This window comes from Aethalodelphis obliquidens, unplaced genomic scaffold, assembly GCF_003676395.1.
Source record: "Aethalodelphis obliquidens isolate GAN/ISIS:26980383/991018 unplaced genomic scaffold, ASM367639v1 scaffold30, whole genome shotgun sequence".
In the NCBI taxonomy this organism is placed as follows: Eukaryota; Metazoa; Chordata; class Mammalia; order Artiodactyla; family Delphinidae; genus Aethalodelphis; species Aethalodelphis obliquidens.
Genome location: NW_020837974.1, coordinates 6585956 through 6602862, shown reverse-complemented (window position 1 = coordinate 6602862; position 16907 = coordinate 6585956). Strand labels below are relative to the sequence as shown.

The window sequence follows — 16907 nt, the reverse complement described above, 5'->3', positions numbered from 1 at the left end:
TGTTTATTTTTGTTTCCTTTGCCTCAGGAGACTGATCCAAAAAATATTGCTACAATTTATGTCAAAAAGTGTCCTACCAGGGCTGCCCTGGTGGCGCAGTGGTTGAGAGTCTGCCTGCCGATGCAGGGGACACGGGTTCGTGTCCCGGTCCGGGAAGATCCCACATGCCGCGGAGCGCCTGGGCCCGTGAGCCATGGCTGCTAAGCCTGCGCGTCCGGAGCCGGAGAGGCCGCAGCAGTGAGAGGCCTGCGTACTGCAAAAAAAAAAAAAAAAAAAGTGTCCTACCTATGTTTTCTTCTGGGAGCTTTATAGTTTCAGGTCTTACATATAGGTCTTTAGTCCATTTTGAGTTTATTTTTGTAAATGGTATGATAAATTGTTCTAGTTTTATTCTTTTGCGTGCAGCTGTCCAGTTTTCCCAGTAAAACTTACTGAACAGACTGTCTTCTCTCCATTGTATATTCTTACCTCCTTTGTCATAGATTAGTTGACCATAATTGCGTGGGTTTACTTATGAGCTCTCTATTCTGTTCCATTGATCAATGTGTATGTTTTTGGGCCAGTACCATGCTATTTTGACTACTTTAGCTTTGAAGTATAGTCTGAAGTCAGAGGGTGTAATACATCCAGCTTTCTTCTTTTTCTTCAAGATTGCTTTAGCAATTTGGGGTCTTTTGTGGTTCCATATAAATTTTAGGATTCTTTTTTCTAGTTCTGTGGAAAATGTCATGGATATTTTGATAGGGATTGCATTAAATCTGTAGATTGCCTTGCTAGTATGGACATATTAACAATATTCTTCCAGTATATGAACATGGGATATCTTCCCATTTCTTTGTATCACCTTCTATATCCTTTATCTGTGTTTTATAGTTTTAAGAGTATAGGTCTTTCACCTCCTTGGTTAATTTTATTCCACCTATTCTTTTTGATGTGATTTTAAACAGACTTGTTTTCTTGCTTTCTCCTTCTGATAGTTCATTATCAGTGTATAGGAAAGCAACAGATTTCTGAATATTAATCTTGTGTTCCACAACCTTATTGAATTTATTTATTAGTTCTAATAGTTTTTTGGAGACTTTAGGGTTTTCTATATATAGTATCATGTCATATGCAAATAAGTGACAGTTTTATTTCTTCCCTTGCAATTTGGATGCCTTAAAAAAATTTTTTTTTATTGAAGTATAGTTGAATTGCAGTGTTGTGTTAATTACTGCTGTATAGCAAAGTGACTCAGTTATACATATATATACATTATTTTTCATGTTTTTTCCATTATGGTTTATCAGAGGATAGTGAATATAGTTCCCTGTGCTACACGGTAGGACCTTTTTTACCCATTCTATATATACCAGTTTGCATCTGCTAATTCCAAACTGCCAATCCAACCCTTTCCTACCCCTTGGCAACCACCAGTCTATTCTCTATGTCCCTGATTCTATTTCTGTTTCATAAATAGGTTCATTTGTGTCATATTTTAGATTCCACATGTAAGTGATATCATATGGTATTTGTCTTTCTCTTTCTGACTTACTTCACTTAGTATGATAATCTCTAGTTGTGGATGTCTTTTCTTTTTCTTGTCTGATTACTATGGCTAGGATTTCCAACATTATGTTAAATATAAGTGGCAAGTGTGGGCATCCTCCTCTTTTCTTAATTTTAAAAGAAAAGCTTAAAAAAAAAAAAAAAAAAGAAAAGCTTTCAGCTTTTTACCACTGAGTAGTATGTTAGCTGTAGTTTTCTCATAAATGGCTTTTATTATGTTGAGATATGTTCCCTCTATACCAACTTTGAGAGATTTTATATGAATAGATGTTGAATTTTGTCAAATTATTTTCTTCATCTATTGAGATCATCATGTAATTTTTATCCTTCCCTTTTTTTTTTTTTTTAATAGTGTAATGTATCACATTGATTTTTTGTAGGTATTGAGCCACCCTTGCATCCCTGGCATAAATCTCACTTGATCATGGTGTATCCTTTTTATATATTGTTGAATTCAGCTTGCTAATATTTTGTTGAGGATTTTTGCACCTATATCAATCAGAGATATTGTCCTGTAATTTTCTTTTGTAGTGTCTTTTTCTGATTTTGGTATCAGGGAAATAGTGGCCTCATAGAATGAATTTGGGAGTGTTCCCTCCTCTTCAATTTTTGGGAATAGTTTGAGAAGGATAAGAATTAGCTCTTCTTTATATGTCTGGTAGAATTTCCCTGTGAAGCCATCTGGTCCTGGACTTTTGTTTGATGGGATTTTTTTTTAAATTACAAACTCAATTTCACTACAAACTCAGTTTCATTACTAGTGATTGTTCTGTTCAGATTGTCTATTTCTTCCTGATTCAGTCTTGGGAGGTTGTATGTTTCTAGAAATTTGTCCATTTCTTCTAGGTTGTCCAATTTGTGGGCATATAACTGTTCATAGTATTCACTTACGATTTTTTTTTGTATCTCTGTGATATTGGTTGTTATTTCTCCTCTTTCAGTTCTTATTTTGTTTATTAGGTCCTCTCTTTTTCTTGATGAGCCTGGGTAAAGGCTTATCAATTTTGTTTGTCTTTCAAAAAAAAATAACAGCTCTTGGTTTCATCTTTTCTTTTTTTTTTTTGGTCTCTATTTCCTCTCTGGTATTTATTTCCTTCTTTCTGCTGACTTTGGGCTATGTTTGTTCTTATTATAATTCCTTTGGATGGTAAGTTAGGTTGTTTGAGAGTTTGCTTGTTTCTTTTTTTTTTTTTTTTGCGGTACGCGGGCCTCTCACTGCTGTGGCCTCTCCCATTGCAGAGCACAGGCTCCGGATGCACAGGCTCAGCGGCCATGGCTCACAGGCCCAGCTGCTCCGCGGCATATGGGATCTTCCCGGACCAGGGCACGAACCTGTGTCCCCTGCATCGGCAGGCAGACTCTCAACCACTGCGCCACCAGGGAAACCCCTGCTTGTTTCTTGAGGTAGGCCTGCAAAGCTATAAACTTTCTTTTTAGAACTGCTTTTGCTGCAACCCATAGATTATGGAAAGTTGTATTTCCCTTTTCATTTGTCTGGAGGTATTTTCTGGTTTCCCCTTTGATTTCTTCATCAACCCATTTTTTTGTTTTGTTTTGTTCTGTGGCATGTTGGTTAGTCTCCATGTGTTTGTGCTTTTCCCATTTTTCTTCCTGTAGTTGTTTTCTAGTTTCATACCTTTGTGGTTGGAAAAAATGCTGGATGTAATTTTTATCCTCTTAAATTTGTTGACACTTTTTTGTGGCCTAGAGTGTGATCTACCCTGGAGAATGTTTCATGTGCACTTGAAAAGAATGTGCATTCTGCTGTTTGGGGATGGAATGTCCTATAGATGTTTATGAAGTCTAACTGGTGTAAGGTGTCATTTAAGACCATTGTTTCCTTATTGATTTTTCTGTTTGGACAGAATGTCCATTGATGTGAGGTGCTAAAGTCTCCTACTATTATTGTATTTTCAATATCTCCCCTTATGTTTGTTAGTATTTGCATTATATAATTAGGTGCTCTTGTATTATGTGGATATATGTTAATGAGTGTTATATTCTCTTGTATTGATCCCTTTATCACTATATAATGCCCTTCTTTGTCTTTTGTTATAGACTTTGTTTTAAAATTTATTTTGTCTGAGTATTGCTACCCTACCTTCATGTCATTTCCATTTGCTTGAAATACACTTTTTCCATTCCCTCACTCTCAGTCTGTGTGTTTTCAGCTCTGAAGTGTGTCTCTTGTAAAGAGCATATAGATGAGTCTTTTAAAATCTAATCAGCCACTCTGTCTTTTTATTGGAGCATTTAGTCCATTGATATTTAAAGTGATTTTTGATATGTATGTACTTATCGTCATTTGTTACTTGTTTTCTGGTTGTTGTTGTAGTTCTTCTCTGTTCTTCTTTTCGTTTCTTCCCCCTTTGGTTTGGTTTTCTTTAGTGGTGTGGTTGTGGTACTTTCTCTCTAGTTTTATATATCTATTGTAGATTTTTGACTTGTGGTTACTGCAGGGTTCATATATGTTGACCTATAACTATATTTACTTGTTTTAAACTGGTAGTCATCTAAGTTCAAATGAATTCTAAAAGATCTACATTTTAAAAATCCCCCACCCACATTTTGGTTTTGGTGTCATATTTTATATCTTCATGTTTAACTCTTTACTGTTTATTGTAATTATAGTTGATTTTACAATGTTTTTTCCTTTAATCTTTGTACTAGCTTATGTAAGTGATTGATCCTCAGCCTTTACTATATATTTGCCTTTACTAGCAGACGATGGAGCCGAACATGAGGGCTGTGACAAAGGAGAAGAGGGCCAGGTAGATGAGGCCCTCGACGCCATCGTAGCAGAAGCCTGTGAGGGCCTGCACGTAGTCCTGAGGGCAGGCGGGAATGGGGACGGGGACACAGAGAGAGAGAGAGAGAGAGAGAGAGAGCGCGAGAGAGAGAGAGAGGTTTTTTCCTTCCTTTTCTTTTTTGTTCATCTTGGGTGATTTCCACTACTCTGTCTTCTAGATTGCTGACTCATTCCTCTGTATCATCAAATCTATTGATTCCTTCTAGTGTATTCTTTATTTCAGTTATTGTATTCTTCAGCTCTGTTTAGTTCTTTTTTTTTGATTTATTTTATTTTTGGCTGCATTGGGTCTTCATTTTTGCATGTGGGCTTTCTCTAGTTGCAGCGAGTAGGGGCTACTCTTCCTTGTGATGCGTGGGGTTTTCATTGTGGTGGCTTCTCTTGTTGTGGAGCGTGGGCTCTAGGTGCTCGGGCTTCAGTAGTTGTGGCTTACAGTCTCAGTAGTCGTGGCTCGCGAGCTCTAGAGCTCAGGCTCAGTAGTTGTGGTGCACGGGCTTAGTTGCTCCGCAGCATGTGGGATCTTCCCAGACCAGGGATTGAACCCATGTCCCCCACATTGCAAGGCGGATTCTTAACCACTGTGCCACCAGGGAAGCCCTGTTTGGGTCTTTATATTTTCTGACTCTTGTTGAAATTCTCATGGTGTTCATCCATTCTTCTCCCAAGTTCAGTGAACATCTTTCTGATCATTACCATGAATGCTTTCAGGTAGATTGCTTATCTCCCCTTCATTTAGTTCTTTTTCGGAGGTTAAGTCTTGTTCCTTCATTTGTAACACTTTATCTCCTCATTTTGCCCAATTCTTTGTGTTTATTTCTGTGTATTAGGTAAGTCAGTTACCATTCCCAATCTTGGAGAACTGGCCCTATGTAGGAGATGTTCTATGGGGCCCAGTAGGATGCTCCCCTCTGGTCACCAGAGCTGTATGCTCTAGGGGTGCCTCCTATGTGTGCGGCATGGGCACTCCCACTATAGCAGGACTGACTACTATGGGTGTGCCGGTAGGTGGGGTTGGCCCCTGGCCCAGTTGGCTACAAGGCCATGCCCTGTGTGGTGACTGTGGGCCCACTGGAGGGTGGGGTAGACTTCCACTCTGCTTGGCTGTGCAGCCTGGGGTGGGGCATGAGGCTGCTGCTGGCCTATTCCCATTGGTGGGCAGGGCCTTGTCCCCAGCGCTACTAGGCTAGAGGGAGGATTCCAAAATGGTGCTTACCAGTGCAGGTGTTATCATGGTAGAATGAGCTCCAAAAATGGCTGTTGCCAGCATCTCTGTCCCCAGGGGGAGCCCAGTTGCCTTCTGCCTCTCTAGGCTGCTCTCCAGTATCAGCAAGTGAGACCGACCCAGGTTTCTCTCAAGCTACTGCCTCTGTGCTGGGACTCAGAGTGTGTGAGGTTTTCCATTTGCCCTCTAATAGCCCTCTTGCTCTCCTGAACATAAGCCCCACTGGTTTTCAAAGCCAGATGTTCTGGGGTCTTGTCTTCCCAGTGCAGGACCTCTGGGGTTGGGAAGCTTGATGTGGGGCTTGGACCTCTTACTCCTTGGAGAGAATCTCTAAGATTGTGATATTCCTCCCGTTTGTGGGTTGCTGACCCGGGGGAGTGGGTCCTGACTATACTGCGTTTCTGCCCCTCCCATCCATCTCATTGTGGTTCCTTCCTTGTCTAGTTGTGGGAAATCTTTTCTGCTAATCTTCAGGTCATTCTCATAGATAGTGGCTCAGTAGGTACTTTTAATGTTGGTGTATTTGTGGGAAGAGGTGAGTTCAGGGTCTTCCTTCTCTACTCTCTTGGCCACCTCCCCCCATATACTTTTTTTTAAAACATCTTTATTGGAATATAATTGCTCTACAATGGTGTGTTAGTTTCTGCTGTATAACAAAGTGAATCAGCTATACATATACATATGTTCCCATATCTCTTCCCTCTTGTATCTCCCTCCCTCCCTCCCATCCTCCCTATCCCACCCGTCTAGGTGGTCACAGAGCACCGAGCTGATCTCCCTGTGCTATGCACCTGCTTCCCACTAGCTATCTATTTTACGTTTGGTAGTGTATATATGTCCATGCCACTCTCTCACTTTGTCCCAGCTTACCCTTCCCCCTCCCCGTGTCCTCAAGTCCATTCTCTAGTAGGTCTGTGTCTTTATTCCCATCCTGCCCCTAGGTTCTTCGTGACCTTTTTTTTTTTCAGATTCCATATATATGTGTTAGCATACGGTATTGGTTTTTCTCTTTCTGACTTACTTCACTCTGTATGACAGACTCTAGGTCCATCCACCTCACTACAAATAACTCAATTTCGTTTCTTTTTATGGCTGAGTAATATTCCACTGTATATATGTGCCACATCTTTATCCATTCATCTGTTGATGGACACTTAGGTTGCTTCCATGTCCTGGCTATTGTAAACAGAGCTGCAATGAACATTGCGGTACATGACTCTTTTTGAATTATGGTTTTCTCAGGGTATATGCCCAGTAGTGGGATTGTTGGGTCGTATGGTAGTTTTATTTTTAGTTTTTTAAGGAACAACATTAAATGCACCAACATGCTAATTATAGGGGTCCCAGAAGAAGAAGAGAAAAAGAAAGGGACTGAGAAAATATTTGAAGAGATTATAGTCGAAAACTTCCCTAATATGGGAAAGGAAATTGTTAATCAAGCCCAGGAAGCACAGAGAGTCCCATACAGGATAAATCCAAGGAGAAACACACCAAGACACATATTAATCAAGCTATCAGAAATTAAATACAAAGAAAAAATATTAAAAGCAGCAAGGGAAAAATAACAAATAACATACAAGGGAATCCCCATAAGGTTAACAGCTGATCTTTCAGCAGAAACTCTGCAAGCCAGAAGGGAGTGGCAGGACATATTTAAAGTGATGAAAGGGAAAAACCTACAACCAAGATTACTCTACCCAGAAAGGATCTCATTCAGATTCGACGAAGAAATTAAAACCTTTACGGACAAGCAAAAGCTAAGAAAATTCAGCACCACCAAACCAGCTTTACAACAAATGCTAAAGGAACTTCTCTAGGCAGGAAACACAAGAGAAGGAAAAGACCTACAATAACAAACCCTCCTGTATACCTTTAAATCATCTCTAGATTACTTATAAAACCTCATACAATGTAAATGCTATATAAATAGTTGCCGGCATGTTGCTAATTCAACTTTTGCTTTTTGAAATTTTCTGAAAAATTTTTTCCAAGTATCTTTGATCCACGGTTAGTTGAATCTGCAGATGCAGAGGGCCGACTGTATATGTGAGTGTGTGTGTGTGTGTGTGTGTGTGTATGTGTATGTATACACACACGTGTGGGCCTCTATTTCCAGACTATTCTTTTGCATTGATCTACATCTATTCTTCACCCCTATACCTCACTGGCTTGATTACTTCAGCTTTATATAAGTTCTCAATTCAATAGTATGAGTCTCCAACTTTGTTCTTTTTCAAAATTGTTTTGGCTTTTCCAAGTACTTTTGTTTTTCCATATAAGTTTTAAAATCAGCTGGGCAGTTTCTACAATGCAGCCTGCTGGCATATCAATTAAGAATGCTTTGATGCTTTTGATCCATTTGGTAGAATTAATCTCGCAACAATGAGCCTTCTGATCTATAAACATGGTATCTCTCTCCATCTACTTAGAACTTTGATTTCTCTTTTCGATGTTGTGCATATAGTTCCTGTCCCTTTCTAAGGTGCTGCCTGGGCTCTAAGGAGGCACTGGCACGCCTGCACCTCGTTTGTTCTCAGGCATCTCAACTTAAGCTTTTATTGGCCCCTTGTCACCCCTTCCTTGGAAGATGCTGCTGTCAGTCTTCCATCTCAGTGAATGGCATCTCCCCCTACTTAGTTGTTCAAGCTGGATAACTGGGCTTCACCACTGAGACCATCCTGATCCCATCTCCCCACAGCCAGAAACAACGCTGCCTCCAAAACACATTTTGAATCCATCCGCTTCTTTCCATCTACATTTTACCATCCTTGACTCAGACACCCCATTTCCCGCCTGGATTATGCAGTAGCTCCCTCATTTTTCTTACTTCTACTCTTGCTCCCTCCCTCTCATGCAAGTGTTCTCTACCCAGAACCAGACTGATGTTTTTATAATGTAAATCTGATCATCTTACTTCTCTGCTTAAAACCCAACAAGGGTGACTACTACCCTTACAATAAAACCCAAATCCCTTTTTATGGGCTTTGCCTACTGCTCTCATTCAACTTGTTTCATGACCTTCCTTGGGCCTTGCCAACACCAAGCTCTTTTTAACGTTGGGCGCTTTGTACATATCTTTTCCTGCCTGGAATGGTCTCCCCACAATCTTTGCCTAGAGAACTCCCACTCATGTTCAGGTTTTATTTTAAATGCCATCTTGCAAATCAAAACCACGATGAGATACCACCTTACGCCTGTCCAAATGACTGTCACCAAAAAGACAACAAATAACAAGTGTTAAAGATGTGGGGAAAAGGGAACACTTGTGCACTGTTGGTAGAAATGTAAATCGGTGCAGCCACTGTGGAAACATTATGGAGGTTCCCCCCAAAATTAAAAACCTGCCATATGATATAGGAATTTTTTACTTCTCGGTATTTACCCAAAGAAAATAAAAACATTAATTTGAAAAAATATACCCACCCCAATGTTCACTGCAGCATTATTTACAGTAGCCAAGATCCGGAAGCAACCTAAATGCTCATCAATAGATGAATGGAGGGCTTCCCTGGTGGCGCAGTGGTTGAGAGTCCGCCTGCCGATGCAGGGGACACGGGTTTGTGCCCCGGTCCGGGAAGATCCCACATGCGCGGAGTGGCTGGGCCCGTGAGCCATGGCCGCTGAGCCTGCGCGTCCGGAGCCTGTGCTCCGCAACGGGAGAGGCCACAACAGTGAGAGGCCCGCATACTGCAAAAAAAAAAAAAAAAAAAAAAAAAGATGAATGGATAAGGAAGATATGATATATATATATATATATATATACACACACACACACACAATGGAATATTACTCAGCCATTTCAAAAAAAATGAATATTTTCTATTTGTGACAAAATGGGTGGATCTAGATGGTATTATGCTAAGTGAAATAAGTCAGAAAAAGTCAAATACTGTATGATCCCCTTTATATGGGGAATCTTAAAAAAAAAAAAGAAAACAGATTCATAGATAGAGAACAAATGGGTGATTACCAGAAGGGGATGGTGGGGGCAAAATAGGTGAAGGGGATTAAGAGGTACAAACCTACAGTTATAAAATAAGTCATGGGATGTAATACACGGCATAAGGAATAGGTTCAATAATATTGTAATAACTTTGGAGACAGATGGTTACTAGACTTAATCATGGTGATCATTTCATAATGTATGCAAATGTCTAATCACTATGCAGTACACCTGGAATTACCATAATATTGTTCCTCAACTGTATTTCATTTTTTGTTCCTTAAAATTTACCACCTTAACCATTTTTATGTGTATTTTGCCGCAATAAAAAAATTGGGGAGAAAAAAGTCATCTCAGAGAGGCCTACTCCTCAGAGCACCCTGATCTTTTTCTTTTAAAGTCTGTAATGTCTGTTTATTTATTTTTATCCAAATAGCTTTCTGACCCACTTCATGGATGCTGAAATGAAGCTGTTTGAGGGCCCAGTTATGGAAATTCCAGGTGTCACTGCTCCCCCACCCCCACCAGGGTTTGAGTGGAACCTGAGGGTGAGAGCTCCCGCCCATGGCTGGGCCAGCAGACCTAGCGTCCTGTGCTTTTTGTGTCCCCGTGCTGGCGAGGGAGGCAAGAGGCTCTCCTGGCCCCTCAACTCTGGCCCCTTCCAGCCCCCAGCACATCCTGCCCAGCCCTTCCTTCTGCGTCCTGCTGGCGGAGCCCTCAGACACCCCTGGGACCGAATTCTTCTCCCTAGGCCCCAGGTGCCTCCGTTCACCATTAAGGTCAGCCCCAGCTGGTGGGCGCCCCGACTGGGGGCGAGGCCGTGACGTTGCCCCATCTCTGCAGCCAACCCAGCAAGGGGGTGAGGCTCCCCAGACGCACAGGCGACCCGAGGTCACACACCCGGCGGGTGGTCGTCGTGATGCCTAGGGCCCCGCACTCCGTGTGGGCGCGCATCACGACTGGGCAGTGGCAGCCGAGAGTCCTAAGCCTAGAAAAGCCGACCGTCGCGGGCTACCGTGGGAGCAGGCGCTGGTCTGCGGAGGCCGGGCGGGGGCGCAGATGGGGAGCTTCAGGCCACGGGGACAGGCGGCGGGACCCGGGTGGGGCAGAGGGCTCCGGCGGGCTGGGAGTGGGGACTGTGTCAGGGTGGGGCCAGGGGGCGAGCCCGAGGGTGGGTGCGGGCTGGACGGCAGAAGGAGGGCTCCGGGGCCGCAGAGGGGCAGAAGACTGGGGTGGGCGCGTTCGCAGGGCAGAAGACTGGGGTGGGCGCGTTCGCAGGGACCCCCTGCTGGACGCGCTGTGGGGTGGGGAGGAGAAGCAGCTGACTGGGGCTGGGGGGAGTCACGCGGAGGGAGGGTCATGAGGCTGGTCTGGGGAGTGTTGAGCTCGGTCCGGGCTCCGGGGTGGGCTCCTGGGCCAGCTGCAGTGGGACCCTTTAGAGCGGGTGGGGGGCGGGTTGGTGGCGCCACGCCTCTCCTCCTCCCCACTAAAAACATCTCTGCCTCCCAGCTGCGTGACCTTGGGCTCTGTTAAATGGGCTTATAACACGCCGAAGTGGTAGGTGTTTTCAAAGTAGTAAATAAGATACTTCGTGCCAAGCTGCTTAGTACTTGGTCCTGGTTTACAATCTCCACACTCCCCTCAGGCCTTACCTCCCCTTATGTGAGGAGCAAAGTGAGTCTCTTAGAGACTAAGTAAACCACTTGGGGGTCCCACAGCAGGGGAGTGGCCCCTGGGATTCCAAGCCAGGTCAGCTCAGAGCACAAGGCTTTTGAGGGATTCTGGCTGAGGGCGTGTCCCGGATGCCTCGTGGAGGTGCTGGGGCTGGTTCAGTCCTGTCCCCTTGGGCCAGTTCTCTCCCTCTTGGGCTTCAGTTTCCCCATGTGTTGAATGAAGGAATAGCAGAGCATGATCTCCACGACTGGGTTCTGAGGGGGGGCCTGGATGCTGGTCTGGGGGGCCGTGTGCAGCCACACCTCCAGGTGCAGGGCCACAACTTGGCTCTCTCAGCTGGTCCCTTCACTGCTGCTGGTTCTGGCACTTGGGACTGGGCAGTGGGGGTCAGGCCAGCTGCAGAGACTTCCTGGGTCCCGAGGATTTTGGTTTCATGTAGTGCAGGACCAGGCTGGGCTGTGGCCTCCTGAGCTTGTGGAAAGTGGGCTCAGGCCCGGGGTTCGGGGTGGGGCGGGGGATGGAATGGGGCCTCTCCCCTGACGCTCTGATGGGCAAGTGGCCAGGCTGAGGGCCTGGGAGGCCTAGAGCTGCCCCCCCACCCCATGAATAGTCTCTTCCTAGGGAAGTGAGGCTTCCTACAAGGCCTCCCCTGAGCCCCGTTGCCCACACACCCCTGTGCTTGGTCTTGACGTGGTCCCAAGGCTGCCTGACCCTGAGCTACCCCCTCCCTTACATCTCTTTACCTTCCTCGGGGACTTCTGCAGCCCCACCTCTCTCCCTTGAACCCCCAGCCCTGCAGGGACTACTGAGCTGCCCAGGCCAGTGCTGAGGGCTCCTCAGAAGATGACGATGCCCACGGGCTGAGGAAGGCAGGCCTGATGACCCTTAGCCACCCCCTCACCCTGTCTGGTTCACCCTCTCTCCTGCGTGGTATAGAGCTGGTGGCTTGATGGGGATGGGTTCTGAGAGCACCATGTCTGAACAATGCCTGCAATAGTAAGCTGGGTTTCTGGAAGATTCTGTGGTTGAACATAGCCTCTGGGCAGGCCCTCCCTGAGCCAGGCAGAAGGAATGGTTCCTGGGATAGCAGGTGGCACTGCCTGGGACTTTCCACATGCAGGACCAAGGAAGGGGCTGAGCGCCAGCTGTCTCCCCCAACACCCCCCATCCCCCAGTATTCACCCTGGTTGGGTGCTGCCTTAGCCTGGTTCCAGGCCCAGGCCTCCCCCTGTCACCGGAATCCATCACGTTCTGTGGAGCCTTGCAGCTTACAGAGCTCTCTCACCATGTTGTCTCATGTGGCAAAAGTGCGATGAGGCCCAGGCTGCTGGGCCTGTTTACAGGAGGGCTGCTCCCGGATGGGAAGATGAGTGGGCGGGGGAGCATGGGCTCAGTCCCTGTGTCTGAGCGGGCCTCTGCCTCCCCCTGACTGGCCAGTGGGGAGTAGTCCTGGTGCCCTAGTAACAGGAGAGGAGCCGGAGGAAGCCACTGTGGGCAGATCTGAGGTGGGTCCCCTGCCTCTGAATGTCCACTCTGTGGAGGGAGGGCATCAGGGCCCCACCCCCAGGCCATCTCAGGGAGCCCCTGTCCCAGGGACTTTTCTGGGTTGAAGCTTCAGAAGCCCTTGCTGCTGTCCTAGGACACAGTGCGATTTGAATATGGGCCATCCTGTCTGGGGGCCACCAGACCCCCAATCCTGTCTTCCCACTTGGCATCCCTCAGCAAGGTCTTCAGGGCCAGGAACACCCCTGTCCCTTGTCAGGCAGAGGAGAGATCCCCACGCTGAGTCACCCTCCCCCTCCGGGTCTAACCTGGCCCCTGCATCCCAGGGGGTTGAAACTACTCTAACATCTTAACCGCCACCCCCCCTCCAAAGAAAAAAAGGCCAAAGCCCAGGTCAGAAAAACCATTCTCATTGGTTTAGTTATCAACCTCATCTGGGAGGGCTGGGGCCTTGAAAACAGGAAACGACCCGGGATGGGGTTTTGTCACTTCACATACATACACGTGCGCCCACGCATGCACTCGTGCTGACCACATCCACAGCAAGTGGGCCCTGGAGGGGTATGTGTGGAGACACTTACTGGAAGCCTGAGAACAAAACAAGCTGTGCAAAGACAGTGGACCACCAGGACACACACCCAACAGAAGGGGGTTCTAGGGGCCCAGGAGAGGAGAAAGGCAGAGTGGACTTGGGGTCCCTCTCATCGAACTCCTAACGCCCCTCCATGGCTCTGCGCCCCAGACAGTCCGGGAGCGGGATGAGGTCGGTGCCGGCGTGGAGGGGCCCCTTTTCTGCTTGAGCGTAGAGTCGGTTCTCAACAGAGATGAAGCTGCTGCGAGTGGAGGCCGGCAGGGGTGCCCAGGGGACGGGGCTCTGGCTGGGGAGCGGCGCCCACCTGGGTAGGGGCTGGGGTGGGAGGACCCGGTGCAGAGTTGCCGGGCTGAAGTAGCTGGTGTTGATGGTGGCATAGGGGATGTGGAGAGAGGTCAGGGAGGCTTGGCCGGCTGCCTGCAGGGGAGACGGGGAAGGAGGCTCAAGTGAGGCTCCACCTCGTGGCTCCCCACCTCCAGCCCCCTCCATTCCCCTCTCCAAAGCCATCCCCCGATCCTCACACTTGCTCTCCTCTGTGTCTGGGGGCTGCTGTGGCTGGGTGGCTGAAGCTTCATGACAGACCTGGGAGAGAGTTAGGAGGGTCAGAGGCAAAGCATGTGGCTGGCCCAGTGCCCTGGGGATTTGGATCAGCAGGGGCTGGGTCTCACCAGTGCCTTTGCCGACGCAGGAGGTAGAGGAGGTAGACGCAGCCAAAGAGAAGGACCCCCGAAACCCCCAAGATCCCAGCCAGGTCAGCTCGCAGCATGGTGGCTGGAGTAGGAGCAGGGAGCCCTGTGCACAGGGAGAGACATACCGGTTAGGTGCCTGGCACCCCCAAGTCCCTCCCTGTCCTCCCAGGGCCCCCTCTCCTCATCAGCCCCACCTTGGTCTGGGCTGAGGGAGATGTTCCCACAGGCCTCCTGGGAGCCCTCGGGGAAGGAAGTAAACTTGCAGCAGAAGGTGGTGTTGGGACTGGAACTTCTCGCCTCGGACTCTTCCAAGGTGAGGGAGATGCTGGTTCTGGTTTCCCAGTGGGCCCGGCAGGCAGGGTTCCAGCGCTGGGTGCCGAACTTTGGGTGCAACACAGCCAGCGTGGTCCCTCCGGCACCATCGGGGCCCCCGTAGCTTACAGTCACCAGGGAGATAGAGCCAGATCCCAGGAATCCACAGCGGACAGTGAAGGATGGGGACTCGGTGGCCTCCATCTGAACCTGCACCCACACCTCAGGAGTCCCTGTGGGATATGGGCACAGGAGCTAGGACCCAGGCCTGGGTCTCTGCCCCATCCCCATGGCCTCTGCCTCTCTCTGGCCCCCACTCACCAGCAGTGATGCAGAGAGTCAGCAACGCCAAGAGCAGGCCCAGGGCCCGGGGCCTGTCCATGGCTCCCCTCTGGCCCAGGCTCTGGGGGCTGCCGTGGTGGGGACAGCACCTGTGTTTCCGGTCTCATCGCAGGAAGTTTTTACGTGTGAGCGGGCCCTAGGAGCGCTGCTTGGTGCTGTCCGCAAACCTGCCCCACTTCCTTCTCTGTCTTCCTCAGGGTGGTGAATCCAGGGTCGAGGACCCCCTCCCTCTGGAGACTTAAAGTGACAGTGACAAGGTTTTCCCTGTCCCCAGGCTGTGCTGTAGTGTGAGCAGGCTGGTGGCTCAGGCTCCCTTCCCAGCCCTGCCTTAGGGTACCAACCCTGGGCAGGCTCTGGGGAAGGGCGGGAGGGGGAAGGGAACAGACGCCACAGGGGGACCTGAGATGTCCTTCCCGTGGGAGGGAGGGCCCCCCTGGTTTCTCCTTAGGAAGAAGGCTCTGACACCCCCCTCACCCCCAGCTAAGGGGTAGGGAAGTAGTGGAACTTGGGAAGAGGAAGACCTGTAAGCAGGAGAACCAGCAGGGGAGCTGCCTAAGGGGCAGGCACAGCTTGACCAGTGGCTTGCCTACGGAACTCTGCCCCATCTGCAGCCTTCCTTCCCACAGCTGAGGGCAACTGGTTTCTAGCTGCAAAGGCCAAAGGCGCATAGCCACCTGTGACTCTTCACGCATCTCCAGCCCATCAGGAAATTCTGAAGGCTTCCCATCCTGACCACCTGACCTCTTCTTACCACTCCCACCTCTCAGACACAAGCCATCTTTCCCCGCAAAGTGTTGCTGTAAATTGCTCTCCTGTGTATGTTCGTTTACAGAATGAAAATTGACCAGCATGCTGCTGTAAGCAGTGACAAGTGATCAGAAGGCTTTGTGTCCTGTCTCATCCTGTGCTGAGCTTGCATCTGGAGTGAGAGTAGCTTGGTGAGCTCAAGCTTAGAGCCACGGGTCTGTGTTGAGGACTCCTGTCCAGGGTGTGGTGAGAACTGAGAGGTGGCCCCACCTCAGGGCTGTGGTCCCCTGAGGCCTGCCCTGCACACATGCCCCTGACTCAGCATCTCTTCTAATCCTGTGGTGTTAGCCAGTCGGCCTCTTAAGTAAACTCTACCACCCCATCCACACCTGAGAGGCTGGATAAGCAGGGCCTCCAGTCACTTCACTGCTCCCAGCCCAGGTAGCATTCATTCTCTCAACCCTTTGAACTTCTCTCAGGCTCGGTGTGCCAATCTCCAAACCTGACTCTGACCCACTCTCACCACTTCCTCCACTACTGTTCCCGACACAGGGGAGGCCTGTGCAAAACCCACCCACTTCAAGGAGGCCCAGCCCAGCGTGGGTGCCAAGCAGCTGGGCACGTGGGGCTGCCAACCTCAGTCTCCCTAGCCTGGAAGACCCTTATCTTCTCCCCAGTTTGCAAGGGTCAGATCAAATCCCACCCACTCCAGGAAGCTGAACTGAGTGAGCTTTTCCTTCTTGGACAACCATTGCACAGATAGCGGGCCCTAGGTGGTGGCTCTTTTATTAACCTCCACACAGTCCAAGTACACATAGAGGAGCTCAGTACTGGGTGATCAATGGATGAATGAAAAAGCCACGGCACGAAGTTAACTACTCACAAAATTTTCCATTTTTTTTAGTCTTGTAAGCCACGTTGTCCCCAGTAAGTTCTCATTGTATAAGATTCAAAAAACAGAGTAGAAAACATTACTGTTTTTCACCAGCCTGCCCATTCCCTTTTCCCTCCCCATTTTAATTTTCAATAAGGCTAAAATTATCAATCTTTTATTGTTTCTGGATTTTGTGTATTGCTTAGGAGGGCCAAATTATAAAAATAACTTTATAGGTTTCTTTTTATGCTTAACTCTTATGAGGGTTTATTTTTAGCCCATGAATAATTTTAATTTGGAGGTGGTGTTATTTTACAATTTAGGTGGACAGCCAGATGCCTTCAAACTACTTGTTGAATAGTCACTTGCCATCTTTTAAATTTATTATTATTATTGATGTATAGTTGAGTTACTAGTTTCAGGTGTACAACACAGTGATTCAAATTTTTAAGTAATTATACTCCACTTAAAATTATAAAATATTGGCTATATTCCCTGTGCTGTACAATCCTTGAAGGCTTATTCTTTTTTTAAACTGAGGTACAATTAAGGTACAAAATTATACAAGTTTCAGATGTACAACACAGTGATTCACAATTTTACAGGTTATATTCCATTTATAATTATTATAAAATATTGGCTATATTCCCTG

The 16907-nt window shown here is 47.5% G+C and overlaps 1 protein-coding gene and 1 long non-coding RNA gene across 3 annotated transcripts in view; one reads left to right on the top strand and one right to left on the bottom strand.

Annotated features, from left to right (window-relative positions):
* The window catches only part of LOC113630490 (uncharacterized), a 51188-nt gene that overhangs the window by 24246 nt on the left and 10035 nt on the right, over window positions 1-16907 (top strand). The window lies entirely within an intron of this gene.
* PVRIG (PVR related immunoglobulin domain containing) lies at window positions 13089-16874 on the bottom strand. Its single transcript, XM_027125960.1, has 5 exons — window positions 14614-16874; window positions 14175-14525; window positions 13960-14083; window positions 13813-13873; window positions 13089-13708 (listed from the first exon to the last, which is right to left on the bottom strand). Exons 1-5 carry the CDS (start codon window positions 14672-14674, stop codon window positions 13412-13414), a joined length of 894 nt encoding a protein of 297 aa, XP_026981761.1. The 5' UTR covers window positions 14675-16874; the 3' UTR covers window positions 13089-13411.